The following is a 20,015-nucleotide window of genomic DNA, read 5'->3' on the forward strand; positions in this document are numbered from 1 at the left end:
TATAGGTCAGCTGGCTGTATCTTGGTGGAAAAACCGTCAGCTGATACTTTGAAAGTTATTACATGATGAGGAGTTAGACTGAAGCATCTATTGCCAATTTATATGCATCAACTGACTAGGTTTTCCTCGAATTATTGCTAGCTGATTTTTTTTATTTATCGCATCAGTATATTAGCAATCAGCTCACAAATTTTCATCTGAGATGAAATTACGTATCTTTAATTATTATCGTTATTTTTAAAAATCCAAGCAACACATGCTAGCATAATATAGACAGTATTATGGTACTTGGAGGTGGTTAGTTGTGCGCATGATCGGGGTACTACGTACATTCAGCCACATCGGTAAACATGTTTTTACAAATATTATAAACTGAATTTAAAAATAACTATCATATCATCAAATTCACATAACTACCTAAAAGTGTAACAAATATGAAATAACCCACTAAAAACATTAGTTAACTATAATTATTAAAAAAATAATAGTATAATATATAATTAATTATTACTTATCTTTTACGGGGACTTATTTTGATGGAATTCCACGTATCTCGATGATTTTGTTAATATCTTATTATATTCGAGACACCAGCTGACGTATAATACACCATGCTGTAACCAGCTGATTATTATTTTTCGTTGAGATATTGGGTTAGCTACAATTTGACAAATTTTTAGCTGAGAGGAAATGAATGAATATACTTTTTTTTCTTACGTGCGTGGGAGGCTACAACCGCTCACCCCCCCAACCGAGCTCCAGCTGACGTTCACGAGGCTTCATAATACTATACTTTGATGCATTTTACTAATTACCGCTTGAGAGGAACTTGGTCATAAGATCTGCTTCTGGCTCCCGGACCATAGCCTATTTAAAAATAATATGGAATAAGAACTATAGTCCTGTGTCTTTCCATTTATGCGATAAAAATATGCCAAGTTCGTTAAAATTTTATTCATTTTTATAAAGGAATGAAAAGAAAAATATATTGCAAGAATAACATTTTATTTAATCCTAATAATCCTAATCATCCTCAGATCCTAGTTACTGATTTTCTTTGGTACAGCCATTGTCACTGTTTTCACTTCAAGGTATTCGTCAACGCAGCGTTGACCTCTGTAACAAAAAAAAAATTAGATTGTTTTTAAATATTTTTATCTGTACATTGAAAATTAAGATCAAAGCGGTTAAACATTTTTAGTAAAAATAATATTATATTGAATTTGAATTATGTTTAATCTATACATATAATAAATCTGTAGAAGGGTCAATTCTGTACATTGAAAATATTGAAAAAATAAATAGCAGGGGGTGTTACTGGATCGATACCAAACCCAAATATGTGATTAAAAAAATTTTTGTCTGTCTGTCTGTCTGTCTGTCTGTCTGTCTGTCTGTATGTGAAGGCATCACGTGAAAACTAGCGGTTCGATTTCGATGAAACTTGGTATAATTATACCTTATTATCCTGGGCGTAAAATAGGATACTTTTTATCCTGGAAAAATACGTAGAAAAAAATTAATCTTAATTTTTCAGTTTTATCCATAGACGTTGTTCCGTAGAACCGCGAACACACGTTGCGTATAGGCCTAGCCGTATTTGGGATTTGGGTCCAATAGATATTTATAAGATGTTATTGACAGAGGTACTCAAAATGGAGAAATAACCATCCACGCGAAGACCGACATCCGCGCGGACGGAGTCGCGGGCGGAAGCTAGTAATAAATAAAATCGAGGATGTGATTTCCTGTGTTGGTGAATAAAATCTTAATAAATAAAATTAATATTTAATACTATCAAACTCACCCTTCACGTCCGATTCCAGACTCCTTGAAACCACCGAAAGGTGCTTGGGTGCACATCTTCATGTAAGTATTAACCCTGAAAGATAATTTGTATTTAAAAAAGATACAAAACATCAATTTTTCGAGTGATATTGGGGCAAAGGGCCTATGTTCGAAATTCAAATCCAGGAATCCAGATCCATATTCTATCTCCATACTTTCTCCTTAACAAACATACAGTTGGTACTTAGATATCAATATTTTCCTTAGATATCAATATTTTCATGAAAGTTTCATCATTAAACTATTTTTAAATTCATGTTTTTATGTTTAAATAATTGTAGGTATAGTACTATTAGCAGTCGATTCAGTTTTTTTTATTATGAAGAAATTATATGTGCAATAATGTGTAAATAATACAAGAAGACAGTTTGGTCCGTGGTGTCCGGGGTCGTCCTGCTGTGGTGTAATCGAAACGGTTTTAAAGAATGTTGGTAAGTTGTATTTATATGTATAATATTATCTATAGCGAAAACATTTCGCTTGCGCGATTCAGACCTAGATGTTGATGCAAACTTACCAAACTATACCAGCTTCAACATTCTTAGAGAACTGAATAGCTGCAGTGTTCACGTTGGTGGTGAAGATACCAGCGGCTAGGCCGTAGTTGGTCGCGTTCGCGCGGTCAATGACCTCTTCCAATGTCTCGAACTTCAGGATGCTTTGCACTGGGCCGAAGATCTGCGGGAGATTTGAAAGTAAATTATAACATTTTTTCAACCATATTTCCAAACAATTCAAATAAGAAATCTTGGTCGATTAATGTAGTTACGATTTCTCGTGTAGGTATTTTAATTTCACTTTGTAAAATTATGAATTTTTACTAGTGATTTAGAAAAAATCTTGAGAGGTGTTAAGGGACACCCCGATGGAACGAAGTTCTATAAGAGAGAGAGAAATAGATAGACAAAGAGAGAAACACGCGTATGCCGCACGGCTTACAATTTAGCAAAAAGTAACTTTTGGCCTTCTTTCGCAACGCGTGAAAAGGAACTTCAAAACTTAAACTCAAACTCAAACATTTATTAATTATTCAATTAGACTTCTTTTAGAAGCACTTTTGAAGCGTCATTCCATATTTTAACATTTACCACAAATTCGAAAAGCAGTATCTACGGAGAAGAACCGGCAAGAAACTCCATAGTTGCTCTTTTTAATCATGTCAGTTTTACAATTTAATTTTACAAAATACATATTAAGTACATTATTATCATAATATGCCAAAGAATTACTGTCCTGTGGATTTTACGCGACAACCCTCCATGGGTTTTTATCGTCCATAATATATTCCTTATAATACTGTAATATGCTCTCTGAATTAGTACATTTTTAATATAAGTTTTAAATTTAGAACTACTAAACTCTTTAATATTATGAGGAATTCTGTTGTAAAAGCGTATACCTTGACCCATAAACATCCCATAAATGAATTTTTAACTTTAGCTAGCCGGAAAAATGGAATTTCAATTTTATTTCTGTTTCTTGTGTCATAACATTGTCTATCTCCTACTTTTGTGTGTAAGTAAGCGTTATTGTGTACATATAAAATATTATTAAATATATACTGCGACGATACAATAAGGATACCAGTATTCATAAAGAGATCTCTTAGTGAGTCTCGAGCACGTAAATTATATATAGAGCGTATGGATCTTTTCTGTAATATAAATATATCCTTCGTGCCAATATCTATTACTTATGTTATATAAGTTAACCTAATCATCTTCACCATATAATTAATATCTTTACTCACTTCCTCCTTAGCAATGGTCATGTCATCTTGAACATCAGCAAAGACAGTAGGTTCAATATAGTAGCCCTTGCTGCCAGACTGTTTACCACCGACCAGGAGCTTGGCACCCTCCTGTTTGCCTTTTTCAATGTAGCCTAGTACTTTCTTCATCATTCCTTCGTCGATCTGTTATATTGTGTAATGTTTCATACATATTATATAGAGAGGAAATAAGGTAGTATCTATAGGTATTGCTACACTTTTTGCCTTGTTTATGATTAACTGAACTTTGTATGAACAAATTTAACAGTATTAACTTATTAATCGCTACTTAGTACCAAACAGTCCATTCCCGGTGTATGCTTAGATCTTTATAACTACGCAACTAATACTAACAGTAGAGTTTTTTTTATAGATATCATGGGTGAAGCCTGGGGTATCCAATAAATAAAGGAGGTACCTGAGGTCCATGCTGCGTATCAGCATCGAAGGGGTTTCCAATTTTATAGTTCTTAGCCATTTCCACGGCGCCCTTCACAAACTGGTCGTAAATACCAGACTGCACGTACAGACGGGATGCTGCGATACAGATCTGACCCTGGTGTGTGAACACTCCGAAGGCAGCATAGGGGATGGCAGCCGCCACTGTAAGTATTGTTAATTCGATTGGTATTGGACTAATTGATAAGCTCAGATATTACAAGACTTATTGGACAATTTTGTTTCATCTAAATGATATGTATAAACACGTTTATGCAACAAACTTTCATTAGGTTCCGATCTATATATTTTATATATCTCTCTTTAGGGATAATATCTATTTAAATGTATAAGTTTTAAAATGCTGAAGAGTGGATGTTTTTCTTAGTTTAAGTCTGAGATGTCTTATAGTTCGTCATTTAACTATAAAAATTATAGCAGAGATCAGATTGAATAAAGCAAGAATTGACTTAATTAATTAAAATTATATAATTCAGGGAAATCTGGGGTAATATTAAAAACTCACAGTCAGCGTCATTCATGATAACAAGCGGGCTCTTTCCTCCCAACTCCAAGGTGATACGTTTCAAATTATTGGCACCAGCGGCTTGTTGGATCAACTTGCCAACCTATAACGATAACGATTAATGAATAGAGCGGAAAATTGATGCTTAACTTGCCTTTACGCTCAGGTTTCGCTGACGATCTTTTTCCTAAAAAACCGAGAGTGGGTCCAAAAAAACTTCCCTGTGGAACACCGAATCCTATTTTTAGTTCAGAGCTAAGATTACTGGAAATTTTTTTATGCATTGTCTACTGTCCGTTCAGTAGCTCTTAAATAAATTAAACGAGGTGTCTCTAACTCTTATTAAGTAGTTCCAGTTTCTTTGCGAGTAGGTAGTCGAAGTGATACTGTGTCGAATGCTTTAGCCAGATCTAAAAATGATAACTGTATTAAAGATATTAAAGACAAAAGCTGAATAAATATGATAATGTTCACAATTATTGTGCTAAACGTGAAAGTTTTTTTCTAAGAATTTAAAACACAATTTAAAGTGTTATTCCCTAACAATACAATTCACAGTAAAATCGGTCGATTTTCGAAGTGATTTTTATAAATGCTATTATTATGTAGGTATTTTTCAGTTCTTGGAATGAAAATCTGCTAAGTTGATTTATTAGTTTATTTTCAGCTTAGCCAACATTAAAATGATTATACATAATATATAAAATAGATATAAATATAATAAAGTAGCATAAATACTTTTATATTTATATTGAACATCTTGAATTTTTCATTTTTCTTTTATTTAACTTTGCGATATATTTTTATACCAAAAATAGAAATAAAAATAACGTGTTTTGTAACAATAAATTTGATATTGGACACGATTCTGCAAATTAACGTTAAAACGGACTAATTGCCTCGTAAATAGAAAACTGTCTTCCCATTTATATTCCTTACATGTGTGTTTATTAAAGCGAAATAGCGATGACGCTTTTCCAAATTTACCTACATTTCTTTAATATACTTTCTTTCACAGGTAAATTGAGCATTAAAATTCATGGAGCGATTTTCAGACATGAATTAATAGAGGCTTTTATTCCGATGAAGAAGCAATGTTATTCATTTTAAAGGAAAAAATATAAGAAGTGTAAACGTGAGGTGGATTCGTGGCGTGTCTTTCGCTCTACCGTAGTTATGAAATAGCTTTTTATTAATTAATGGACTGTAAAACTTTCGTTACTTTATCTTAATACGAAAATGAGTAATCAAAATGTTTTTTTTTCGGTAGGGGTTTAAACCTAATCGAGTCACATCAAAATGAAGCTTTTTAAAATGTTCTTCTAATAGCAAATTTTGTACGCAGCCGATTTATTTTTCATAACGGTAAAACGCTTTTGAATCACCGTAAGACGTGTCCGAAACACCGAATCACCGTATTACGATGACTCAAAAGCGTTCTTAAACATGTCGAGTGAATAAAATATGTTAGCATATTATCTGTGATTTCTGTAAATAACATGCTAAATAGTAAATAGTAACAAGCAATTCTTACTTCAAGCGAACCGGTGAAGGAAATCTTAGCGACATCAGGGTGGTGTGTGAGAGCTACTCCAGCGGTTTCTCCGTAGCCATTGACAACGTTCACCACACCAGGGGGTACTCCGGCCTTTTGGAGGAGCGAAGCAAGATACAGGGCGGTGAGGGGCGTCTGTTCAGCTGGCTTGACGACGGTTGTACAACCTGGTAAAAGTGATAGTGTAAGTACTTATGAGTCACGCAGTGTATGGCAGTCATGCTGGTAGGGTAAGTAACATCATGATATTATATGTTTTTGCTAAAATTATAACTGAGGGCTGATCTGTTGCTTTTATTATCTCTGTCGTGTCTCTGTCTGTCTCTTCTGTTAATTTTAATTGGATCACTTTTATTAGAAACTGTTTACAGACATTTATTTATATAGAACACAAGTGGAGTTTATAACTGCGTTAAAAACAACCGACTTCAAACTTGCACGTTTGCAACATTTACAAATACAGACAAAAATGCTCATAAAATAAAAACTACTGGGCCTTTCCGAATAAAATATTTATGGGACCAATTCGACACCATCCTGCATCGAACAAAAAAAGAATCACGTAAATCGGTTAAGAAACCTCGGAGTAATAGGTGTACATACAAAAAAAAACATACCGGCCGAATTGATAACCTCCTCCTTTTTTTTGAAGTCGGTTAAAAATAATATAAAAAAGACGTGTGGCACTCGAGGACTGCCGCGGTAAAGCATGCATAGCATGCCTTCAAGCCACACCTCCGAGCCCGTTGGATTGGGGAGCGTGAGGTTCTTTCGTTACGGAATTTCTCAATTCGGTCCCCGCGCTCAAGGCCCGCGATAGAAGCTATGCAATAGCTTAAAAACAACTACAGCTGATGGTTTATGTTTTAATTAACTTCTGATATGCTCACATATCGTAATATGTGGCGTTACTGTAGAAAATAATATTTTTGTGTAACTATTTTTATATTTAAATTGAATACCTGCAGCCAAAGCAGTTGTGACCTTCTTGAGGAACATGAGGATGGGCACATTCCAGGGTAATATAAGACCACATACACCCACTGGCTGCTTTAGAGTGTAGCAGAAAGTATCTCCATCTATAACAGTATTAAATAATTAATGAATACTCTTAAAGTATCGTATTTTTGATCAAAAATTGTTGAACAACAATTGATCAAAAACATTAATAGAAACTTAGTTTAAATGTTAACGTCCCTTGTTACATGCGCTACCAATTTTTCAACACGCAGTGTTAAAATGTTCAAATACTTAGCATTATTACACATATCTCTTATTAAATTATCATATTCGAAAGCCAGGAGGAATCTTACTAAACGATCATAGGAGAAATATCTTACCAGATGGGATAGTATTTCCTTCGATTTTGTCCGCTAAACTGGCAGTGTATCTGATTTCATCAGGCGCTCCAGTCATAAGCATAGTGTTCATATGTAATACCATGCCATTGTTGTAGCTTTCCAACTGTGCAAGATAATTGGCCTCCTTTTCTACTAAATCAGCGAATCTGTAAAGGATCTTGCCACGCTCACTTGGATCCATGAGACGCCATTCTGAATTTCTGGCAAAGGCTTTCTTTGCAGCGGCAACCGCTAGGTCAATGTCCTCCTACGTGATAAGATATAATTGGTTGTTAAAAATTTACGAGGGACAATAGAAGCTAATATAATATGAGATCTCGGTTGTTCGATTTATAATTCAAAAAGATTATACTTGTTCGATTTATAATTCATAATTTAAAAAGGAAAACTGTTTCAACGGAAGTATTCAGACGCTAAAAATGTTAAAAAAATATTAGATCTTGATCGTGTTTACTAGATTTCTTATAATAATTTAGAAAGAAAATAGTTTAATAATCGCCGTTTATAATATGTAATGTGATAGTTAAAATGTAAAAGACTTTAAAGTCTGATTGGGAAAACAATAATAAATAAGGAAACATTTTCTACAATTTAATTGAATTTATAAATATATATTGCTGTAATTTAAATTCTCAGTCAAAATGTAAATCTCCGTGATTAATTATTATCAATCCAAAATTAATATTTTCCTCAAATTGGCCGCAAGAACAATTTTACAATCAAGATAGGCCATTGCCTATTTCGAGTCAATTTTGTGCGTCAGAGGACTGAATTTTGAACCATATCACAACGGAATAGGGGTTACAATATAATCGATATCTAATCAAGTATTGGTAAATATACTTGCCTTATCGCCTTCAGATACTTTAGCTATAACGGAGCCATCATGGGGGTTATACGTGTCGAAAGTTTTGCCACTTTTCGAGTCAACCCACTCGTTGTTGATGAAAAGCTGAAATTGTTGAGAATATAATATGAGATTTTTATAAGGTTACGTTTTCGACCGCCTCCTCGGTACAGTGGTTGACGCGTGAGCGTAGAACTGAGGGGTCCTGGGTTCGATTCCCGGTGGAGACGAAGAAAAAAAATGTCTCGGTCTGGTAGGACACAGAAGGCTGATCACCTACTTGTCCCTAAAGAAAAGTCGATCAGTGAAACAGATGTGTTCATAATGCATCTGCCCCTTACCCCACTACGGGAACATGGGACTTCACTTCACTAAGGTTACGTTTGGTATAAGTATGGGGCTAATCTAACGTCTCTCGAGCTTTATATGCCCAATATAATGGGTCAAGAGGTAGATGTATCTCTTATTTATTTATTTCATTTATGCTTAATTGCTCTGAACAATGACAAATTGAAGCTAAATCTAGTTTTGGGCAGTCTTTATAGCGATTTCTGCTAGTTACATTTTTTCTTCAAAAGTGTAGAGGGTCTATAAAGTGAAGTTAATGACTGAGAAAATTTAGTTATATTCTTCAAAGTAAAATACAAAATAATGCAATTATCTTGATTTTCAAATGACACTTAATATTCTAAATTTTATTTTATTTTAATTGAAGTAGGTATTCATTGGTACCATAGGCTGCTGTTTTTATGAAAATTAAGAATTTATTATTTAAGTGGTAAATTTTATGATTTATCCAATCATAGTAATAACAATAAAAATATGTATATTGTATGTTGTCCGTGGTCACAGCATAGTTAGATAGAATCCCGCGTAGAAGGAAACCCCGAATCCCGTAACCGGTTCCCGTGGGATTGTCGGGATAAAAACTATACTACCCTCTAAGTATGTGCAAAATTTCATGACAATCGGTTCAGTAGTCTTTGCGTGATGGAGTAACAAACAAATAAACTTTCGCATGTTTATTATTCAACAGTATGATGAATTACTAACCTTAGTATAATGGATATGAGGTGCCATGTTAACTTGCACTGCACTTGATAAAATTAATCAAATAAATTCGGCCGTATCGCGATATATATGCTTATATACAGTTTTGGTTTTGATTACACTATCTTAGATTAGTTACGCATGTTAACATGTTTTGCAGTTTTTATACTTATGATGACATGCCTGTTTATTGATTGTTATCACTACATAGTATAAAACAAAGTCGCTTTCTCTGTTCTAATGTCCCTTTGTATGCTTAAATCTTTAAAACTACGCAACGGATTTTGATGTGGTTTTTTTTTATAGATAGAGTGATTCAAGAGGAAGGTTTTAGTATATAATTTATTAGGTTTTAGACAAAGCGGGCGAAGCCGCGGGCGGTAAGCTAGTAAGAAATAAGAAAGAAAGAAACATTTATTTCCAGAAAAAAAGTACACACTACACACACAAGAAGAAGTACAATACATAAAATGGACACCATGTTTGCCGAGAATTTCGTAATGTGTGCACACACTGTATTTCCAGAAAAGGGTCTTGACTCAGCTTTCTGCCATACTAATAGTAGTTGTCATACTGTTACGCTTTCAGGTAGCGACTATGGCATAAATAGTAGTTTAGTTATATGTTTAAATAATTATTTAAAACTAGAGACAATTTGAATTTGAATTTGAGGTCCGCCCCGGCTTCGCCCGTGGTACATATTTCGCAATAAAAGGTAGCCTATGTCCTTTCTCGGGTATCACAATATCTCCATACAAAATTTCATGCAAATTGGTTCAGTAGTTTAAGCGTGATTGAGTAACAGATAGACAGACAGAATTACTTTCGCATTTATAATATTAATTAGTATGGATTTAAAACGTAGAAGGCAAGTTACTTCTGTGGTAGAATAACTATTTTAATGATGCTATCACTCTCTTTAGACAATTGATTACCTATACACGAGAAACTATTTGTTATGTGTGTGTTTTTAACCGACTTCAAAAAAAAGGAGGAGGTTATCAATTCGGCCGGTATATATTTTTTTTTATGTATGTACACCGATTACTCCGAGGTTTCTGAACCGATTTACGTGATTCTTTTTTTGTTCGATGCGGGATGGTGTCGAATTGGTCCCATAAAAATTTTAGTCGGGTAGGCCCAGTAGTTTTTATTTTATGAGCATTTTTGTCTGTAGGTATTTGTAAATTTTGCAAGTGCAAGTTTGAAGTCGGTTGTTTTTAACGCAGTTATCACTTGTTATTTATTTATAATATGGACCGTTATCTACGAACTAGCTTACCACCTGCGGCTTTTCTCGCGTTTCAAAGAAAACCCCGCATAGTTCCCGTTCCCGTGAGATTTACGGGATAAAACCTACCCTATGTGTTAATCCAAGTTACCCTCTATATGTGTGCTAAATTTAATTGTACCTAATCGGTTCAATAGTATTTGCATGAAAGAGTAACAAACATACATACACATACATCCATCCTCACTTTAATTGCATTTATTATATTAGTAGGATATAGGATTAGTCAATATTTCCCTATTGTTACTTAGCATAACATAGCTTTAATGTTTTCCTAATAAAAATATTGTTTGATAGAATGTATAATTATATAACATAGACATAATAAAATAGCATTTGAAGAACTTTATAGGATAATGATGACTATAGATAAAAATCTCGCTTTGTAAGATACTTGAAATTTTAGAGTTTAATAAAATAATATTACGACTTATTGGAAACAAAACAATAAAAATACTTTGTGCATTTAGAATTGGCTTTGCTAGTTTACCGATAAAGTTATACATTTAAGGAATGAATAATCGTAAATTACACACACACATTACACATACACATTATCGTTCACAAAATATCAAGAGAGAAAAATATAAAACTTCATAGCAGATAATAGTCCCTAAATATATCGTATTTATATTTTATTATTGGAGACGACGAAATTGCTCTAATAATAAAATTCACAATAATTGGACTCAGCGATATGGCTACAGATTTGTGATAAGAAAATAAATCTCAACTCAATTTATTTTATCGATATAATGTACATAATTATATAACTATCATTGGAACCTGTTTTATATTTTCTTCATTACGAATCATTCTTTGAAGTGAAAAAGGGCATTGAAACTTTCTGGCATATCAACCCGGCCGCCATTTTGATTTTTTTTCAAAATCGCGGCGCACGATTAAAGTTGTATGCATGGATAGAGGATACATAGACAAACAAAAAATGTCTAATAACATAGTACCCTAAAGCGTCACATTACCGAGGTATTTGGAGGTAAATATTCACTTATGAGTACAACGACAAACACTAAAAATTGACTTATTACGTGTCTATATGCATAATATTATCTCCAAATAATCACTCCCAGGTAGATTATTATTAATTAACCGTTTATTGGAAGAAAGTAGGTACATTCATTACATAAAAACATACATACATAAAAATGTAAGTAATGTAATGAATACCTAATTTCTTCCTGTTTTAATAATAATCTACCTTTTTTTACACCGATTTTACACCGATTTTTTAGTTAAATCACATGACACTCCTCAATAGTGCTTTTTGAAAGTATTACGGATGTACTCCCCAAGATTACCTACAAACACACAAAGGTAGAGCAAGTCTCTTTATAATATTAGTAAAGAAAAGACAGTATTAAATACATATTATTATGTTATTCTGAAAAATCTCTATTCGTGTATCAATTTTATACATCCATCCGTATTCAGAGACGTGCGTGTTTCTAAAATAGAAAAAGCTACTAACTAAAAAAGAAAAGCCGATCATAAAAAATTAAAAAAATTATCTAGACGCTCTGATTAATTCAGATAATGAGATTTGGGATCGCGAGGAAATTAAAACATCCCGGTCAATTGGTATTAAATAACAATACGCCTACAGCGAATATTGATACGAAATGATTATCTAATAAACCATCATCTTTGGAAACCTGGATAAGAGCAGGCTGTATATTTCTACGGATCTTATTGAACTTTTTGTTTAGGCGGGTCCACACAGAGCGCGAACCTGGAACGCGGAACGTGGTTCGGCCGAGGAAAATGCGTCATTTGGCTGCTTTCCACCAATTATTTGAAAAACTTTATGTACACGTGCATGTATGCGACACGTGTATAAAATCACTCGCGTTTTCATATAAATTGTAAATTCACAGAAATCCAAACGTCCTTAAACTTATTGATACGAGATGTTTCTTTTCGCGATTTCAAAAGAAAGTATCTAAATGTGAATTCCTCGTTTTATATTTCTTTGAGAAAATATGTGGTATCGCCCTCAAGTTGGGATATTTGACTATATTCTGATTTATTTTAATACGATGTTTATGAAAATTTACTTTAACTACTAGGTATAAAGAATAAAGATTCCGTCATATCCAAAAAGCTCACATGATTTTTAATTATAAATAAGTTTCTTTTAAGGTTGTGAATATAAAATTGATCTAATCTATTGATGATGATAATATCTAATCTATGTATTATAAAAATTGTTTATACGACGTTTGACCCAAATACCCTCACTTTGCTAATAGTCGTTGACTTGCTGCGATTTGTTATCAACTGCTATGCGTACATCAATTATTGTGTAGAATCACAGTACAGTCTTATTACATTCAAACTAATATTTAACCTAGCTTCGGATGTAATTTCTTATAATATTATCTTACAAGAGATTCTATGAAAGTTACAAACATTTTTTCTCATTTAAAGATTAACGTAGGTATTACACAAAATTATTTAATCAGTAACATTGTATTTGTGATGTACTTTCTTATGATTTTAGAAGTCTCTCTGTTATTGAGTAAACGTATTCATGATTAGCGAATCATGAAAACCCGTCATTTCTAACTCTGACTTTACAGCGGTAAAGTCAAAGTTAGAAATGACAGGTTTAATAATACAATGAGTGTTTCATAGGCTCAGATCTCGAGGGAGGATTATAATTTATAATGAACGAGACGCATTTATTATCAATTGTGTAAATCAAAATCTAGACACGCGGCAGCGTGTCAAGCCGAGTTCAAGCGAAGAGAACTGGCGAGCAGCAGCCGTGTGTATATTTACACGAACCATTTCGAGCCACTTTTCACCCCCTTATAACTCGAAAACTATTTAAGTTATATAAACCAAATTTGGTACATATCAAGAGGACCTCAAGATAAACAAGAACCTTAAATTTCATAAATACAGATTAAACAGTTGCGTAGATATTAATATCCAAAAATCGCAATTTTTAAGACTGACTGACTTATAGACATATACAAAACCTAACCCACTTCCAGATGACCTAGAAAGTTCAAATTTTGTAATCAACTAGGTAATAGTGAGTATACAAAGGAAAAAATCAGAAAATACTGAATTTATCTGTATTTAATTTTTTTTTCAATGACATTAATTTTGTTTGTATGGAAAAATGGAAAAGTTTATAAAAATAGAAAATATTATATTCACCTTACTAGTCTTAAAAAATAGATCAAAACTAGTCAGTGGCCGAAAAAAATTTTGAAATCCATCAATAAATGACTGAGATATAGATTATTGAAGTTTACATATTTTAGCGCGAAACATCTGTAGATTCGATGCGCCTCTGACATCACACTCACTCACGCTAGTATCGCTAGGGCGGATTACTTCGATAGCATGATTTCTTTATTCAAAACTGTTAATAAACGTAAAATAAAAGAAAATTGTAATAAAAATATTGCTCATACAGGTAACAATAATATATAATTTTACATATTCACATTTATTTATTCTTCATTTATGAGTGTTTAGTTTAGTTTTAATTTCAGTGTAATGGAAGAAGGCTTCGTCGAAGGTCGGAATGATTTTATTTGCGTAATATTAATATAAGTGAAACATCTTTAGGCGCGTTTAGAGTAAAATTTCAAAATCGCGTCATGGCAATACCGTAACGTCATGGAGTAAGGCGACGATTCTTCTAAAACGATCTTTGCATCTTTGTAATAGTGTGTGTACAAATTCACGCTGGATGTTTAGAAAATCATGTAATCTTTTAAACAGAAAAAGAGTTTAAAAAATTGCAGATAATACAAGAAAATATAGAAAATAATACAAAGAAACCGCAAGAAAAAATATATAAAAAAAAATCGTGTATAAAAAGTATTATATTCATAAAGTAAATCAAATTTGCAGAGTAATTTTCTGTACAAAAAGTAATGATATCCCACCAAAAACATAAATGTAAAAATTGGAGCCGAGTTCAATCGTTGACTTAATTTGCCAAAAAAAGAAATGAGATCTAAATGTGTGCCAAGTTCTGCAGACAGTCCAGAAATTTATTTACAAAGATGTATTAAGTTCTTAGGTTGACTCAAAACTCAATTGTTTTATTTTCCCTTAGAGAACAATGTTTATTCCAAAATATACCTTTTTTAATTTGAATAATATAATTATTTTCACAAAGCAAACAACTAATGACCTATTGAACCCCATAATTTGATGAGGCTAGTTTTACATACCTACTGTTTATATTTTGTGAGGTTCTAAAAACTAGCCTCATCAAATTATGGGGTTCAATAGGTCATTAGTTGTTTGCTTTGTGAAAATAATTATATTATTCAAATTAAAAAAGGTATATTTTGGAATAAACATTGTTCTCTAAGGGAAAATAAAACAATTGAGTTTTCAGTCAACCTAAGAACTTAATACATCTTTGTAAATAAATTTCTGGACTGTCTGCAGAACTTGGCACACATTTAGATCTCATTTCTTTTTTTGGCAAATTAAGTCAACGATTGAACTCGGCTCCAATTTTTACATTTATGTTTTTGGTGGGATATGTTGTTTACTATATTTTGATCGTGTCTAAGGAACTTTGTCTGCTTGACAAAATTAATAATAATGTCTGGGTGGTGTCGTACTGATTTCTATATAGACGTATGTAATATACTTATACATACACACACATATACTACACAAAGTTTATATGCAACTAGATTTCCGCCCGCGGCTTCGCCCGCGTTTGCAAAGGAAAACCCGCATAGTTCCCGTTCCCGTGGGATTTCCGGGATAAAAACTATCCTATGTGTTAATCCAAGTTACCCTCTATATGTGTGCTAAATTTCATTGTAATCGGTTCAGTAGTTTTTACGTGAAAGAGTAACAAACATCCATACATCCATACAAACTTTCGCATTTATAATATTAGTAGGATATACCTACACACACCCCAAAAGGCATCCACGTATGCATACAAGTGCAATTAAAAAATTATGTTTGTAATGTATAAGTAATTAGTGTTTATGAAATCTCCGTAAGAATTAAAAAATCTCATTTTCGAGATTGATAATAATAGAGAATTATCATAATATGTACAGCCTTGCGTGTAGATTCATTAGCCGTCTAATTGTTAAATAATGTTTAAAATTGATACAGTTGTTTATGAGACGAATTGTAAAGAAACCGTAACATTTTTTATAACATCATTGTATAAATAACTGCACACTTTCAATATTATTTATGTGTACATTCTAACCCAATTTACACTTATCTGTGACGGGTCGACAAATTCGTCCATTTACGCTATATCGAATATAATTCGTGAGGACCATCCATTTATCTAGATTTACTTAACCTTCATGGCATCTTTGCAGAGGCGTTAGACAATAGCCCTATTTAAGGCCTAGTATAGCTAGTGTTATTTGTAGGTATATTTTATTTTCACAAATGCACATAAATATCTTATCGAAATTTTAAACTATGTGTAAGTATATATTTTTTATACATTTGTTAATATTGAGAAATTGAGAACAGAGAGTTTGTATTAAATAAACTCCGAAACACTTTTTAGTGACACTGATTGTTATAATAATAATTACGGATGAAAAAAATCAATTCATGTTACATAAATAAGACAGTTCTTATTATTTACTAGCCAATAGGGGCTTCGATTTGTAATATATAAAATAAAATCTCAGCGTATATTTTTAAAATCTTCGCACGCAGACAAGAAAATTTTATTTACTTCATAGTTCATACTGTTGATGTTGAAGTAGTTTTGAATGTACGTGATGTTGAGTTCCTTTCTTCAATAAATAATTATATTAAGTATCCTTTACATGTACAGGTCCTTTAAAAGGTCACAAATCAATATAAAAATGAATCGCAAAATGTGTTGGTAAGCGCATAACTCGAGAACAACTGAACGGATTTCGTTAATTCTTTTTTTATTTCATTTCTTGAAGTACGAGGATGGTTCTTATGGAGAGAAAACGTAAAAATGTACCACGGGCGAAGCGGGGGCGGACCGCTAGTAGTGTATAAAAATGTTTACTTGCGTACTAAATTAGCTGACTCTGATAAGAGTTTCAGATAAAATACAAAATAATACATTTCTTGCAAAACTCTATCACTAGATAGATATCTAGTATAAAACAAAGTCGCTTTCTCTGTCCCTTTGTATCCTTAAATCTTTAAAACTACGCAACGGATTTTGATGCGGTGTTCTTTATTTGATAGAGTGATTCTATCAAATAAAGAACAAAATAACTAGGTATATAACAATATACAACTAAAATAACTATATTACAAGTTGCAACATGCATTGTAAGAAATTTTAATTATTTATTGTTAAGTAATTAATATGCACACGTATTTAATTTTATTAAAGAAAAAATGTCGAGAGCTAAAAGTATATTTTATAACTTTGTTAGTACTTTTTAACTATTAACTTTGATCGCTCTGGGTTAGACAGAAATAATTATCCTTCGTTAAACATTTATTTACTTGTATTTTCACTATAATTAGCACTACCCGCCTTTCCTTGACGGGCAAAATATGGCCATTATACTTGGTAAAGAGCTAATTTTCTAGGGGGAGAATAATTACTGAAAACGGTTTAGAAGTTTTTCAGTTAATTTGCAATATGCCAATATATAAACAAAAAAAAAACGACGTGCGGCACTCGAGGACTGCCGCGGTAAAGTGCATGCTATGCCTTTAAGCCACACCTCCGCCCGTCGGAGTGGGGAGCGTGAGGTTTTTTCGTTACGGAATTTCTCGATTCAGTCTCCAAAGAAAGCTAGAAGAAAAGAAGCTATGCAATAGCTTAAAAACAGTATCTTTATCATTTTGGTTCACCTGATTTGTTGTTATGCACATATTAAATTATTTTATGAATATTAAATCCGTCCATTATGAAATTTCTAACCAATTTAGCTAATTAACAGCCTTCCATTCTCATACAAGGAAAGCCTTTGAGCTTCCAAGAGATAAGCTTTTCCGTCAACTTTTAGGCATTAAGCTTCCCTTAAGCTTCAGCACTAGAATGTTCTAAACATACATTTAGAAAGAACGGAAGAAAAACATGTAATCACACACATCAAATGGCAAACATCTCTAAAATTCATGTGTCTTTGAGTGGGCTTAAGTAAATGTCACTCAGAAAGCTATCTTTAGTTTGGAAGTGAATTTATTATGTAAACAATAAACATGTGGGCGTAAAGTTTTCTCTTACTTTAAAAATCAGAGGTTTACTGCCTTAATACTTCAAAATAACACAACAAAAATTGTCTACAGTCAATATGGTAAGTATGTTTCCTTTAAAATGGTAAATGTAATAAAAATAACTGCGTTAAAAACAACCGACTTCAACATTTTAATAAATAGCACACTCGGAGTAATCGGTACATACATAAAAAATATACCGGCCGAATTGATAACCTCCTCCTTTTTTTTTTGAAGTCGGTTAACAAGAAGCTTTATCTTTACCTTTGCAGGACTTAAAGTGCTGAAACTTTTAGAAATTTTCCTCATGCCAGCGTTATACGTTTCATTTTAAACTTTAAGAAGGTAAGCTTCACTTTAAGCTTATTAGGTGTAATGTCCTTAGAATTGCGGGGAGATGCTTCCCCTTAATGTCGATGTTGTTTTTCCCTTAAAGTAGCAGGAAACTTTTCCATATGGGCTTTTCGTCTGATTATAGCGTGGGGCATTTCAAATACTCTATTTGGGATTTGAAAGTGGCGTATACCTTTTGTTTCATTCATACATTCCTCTCGTAATAATTGAAATACCTATTACGTTTTGACATGATATATTAATTCCTGACAATTTTGGTCTGCGTGCTGTGCGAGAATTTTTTCAAATCGTCATAGAGATTTAACAAAATTGGTTTATCATTCCAAACTACTTGTTTATTTATTATTATGTAGGCGTACCTTTTCTGTACATATGTATTTCTTACTGAGTTTTTTGGTTTATATTTTTACCGAATATTTTATGTAGTAGATATTATATTATGTTGATGTCTGATGATAGGGACTAGGGACTGAATTAGGGTAAAACAATATTTACCACTAAGGCCAGAAATAACATAGAATATTATTACTCCACACATAAACACAGTAAACAAGCAAAGCAGATCTGGGAATGAACGCCTACATATAACCTTTACTAATAATATTATAAAGCAGAATGTATGTTTGAACGAGCTAATATTAGGAGCTACTGGTAAAGCTATTGCATAGCATGCCTTCCAGCCACACCTCCGTGCCTGTCGGAGTGGGGAGCGTGAGGTTTTTCGTTACGCAATTTCTGGATTCGGTCCCCGCGCTCAAGGCCCGCGACAGAAGCTATGCAATAGCTAAAAATATTATTTTTGAAAGCAGATGAAGTCGCGTGAATCAGCTAGTTCGTTTATTTATTTAGCTGTATATTTAAAAAATGTTTATAAGTGTACATTTGCACATATATGCATTAAAATATCGTAGCATTTTATTGCATACATTGCGCGCGAGCCTTCGTTTGTATGCAGTCCATGTTATGAAGAATTTCTCAAGGAGATATCTCATATCAGCATAACATATTTAACATCAGTATCCTATGAAAATAAACTGAATTTGTATATTACTAGTTGTGCTAGCAAAGTTTCTGAAAGTCACTTATCGTTTTGGGATATAAACTATTAGTATACCTACTTAGTTTGAAAAAACTTTGAAATCTGCACATTTTGAATACAATGAATAGTTCAATACTAATATTTTTTATTTAATTTACAGGTGGAAAAGAACTAAGAAATGATACGATGGCGACCAAAAAAACAAATCCATACTAATATTATAATTGCGAAAGGAACTCTGTCTGTCTGTCCGTTACTCAATCACGCCTTAACTACTGAACCAATTTGCATGAAATTCGGTATAGAGATATTTTGATACCCGAGAAAGGACATAGGCTACTTTTTACCCCGGGACATAGCATAGGTTTTATTCCGGAAATCCCACGGGAACGGGAACTATGCGGGTTTTTCTTTGACTGCGCGGGCGAAGCCGCGGGTGGAAAGCTAGTATTAAATAAATGATGATAGGCAATATACGTGACGTGTCCCCACCGATCAATACAAAGAAACCTGTGGAAAGGAAATTGGAAAGCTCTTTTTGTGCGCCTTTATATAAGTTTAATGTATAACTTTCAGGATTTCTTTCGGTTTAAATTTTTTATACAATTTAACATTCTACATTAACAATAGATAGATAGATCAATCAAAATTATACCAATAATAATAACATACAATATAAATTATACCAATTTATATTGTATATTATTATATGTCTATAGTTGTGGGACA

The 20,015-nt window shown here is 32.8% G+C and overlaps 1 protein-coding gene across 1 annotated transcript; it reads right to left on the reverse strand.

Annotated features, from left to right (window-relative positions):
- Positions 1–986: 986 nt before the first annotated feature.
- On the reverse strand, positions 987–9,426 carry LOC123693192 (aldehyde dehydrogenase 1A1-like). The gene is made up of 11 exons (XM_045638193.1): positions 9,400–9,426; positions 8,347–8,451; positions 7,479–7,746; positions 7,101–7,217; positions 6,118–6,305; positions 4,584–4,686; positions 4,038–4,222; positions 3,599–3,763; positions 2,366–2,526; positions 1,808–1,882; positions 987–1,116 (listed from the first exon to the last, which is right to left on the reverse strand). Exons 1-11 carry the CDS (start codon positions 9,424–9,426, stop codon positions 1,041–1,043), a joined length of 1,470 nt encoding a protein of 489 aa, XP_045494149.1. The 3' UTR covers positions 987–1,040.
- Between the last annotated feature and the right edge of the window lie 10,589 nt (positions 9,427–20,015).

The sequence above is a fragment of the Colias croceus genome, chromosome 7 (assembly GCF_905220415.1).
Source record: "Colias croceus chromosome 7, ilColCroc2.1".
NCBI classification, from domain to species: Eukaryota; Metazoa; Arthropoda; class Insecta; order Lepidoptera; family Pieridae; genus Colias; species Colias croceus.

Coding starts and splice junctions, on each gene's coding strand:
- LOC123693192 (XM_045638193.1), bottom strand. CDS start 9,426: ATGGCACCTCATATCCATTATACTAAG. Junction 4,223..4,583: donor TATCATGAATGACGCTGACT/GTGAGTTTTTAA, acceptor CAATACTTACAG/TGGCGGCTGCCATCCCCTAT. Junction 3,764..4,037: donor ATACGCAGCATGGACCTCAG/GTACCTCCTTTA, acceptor ACAATATAACAG/ATCGACGAAGGAATGATGAA.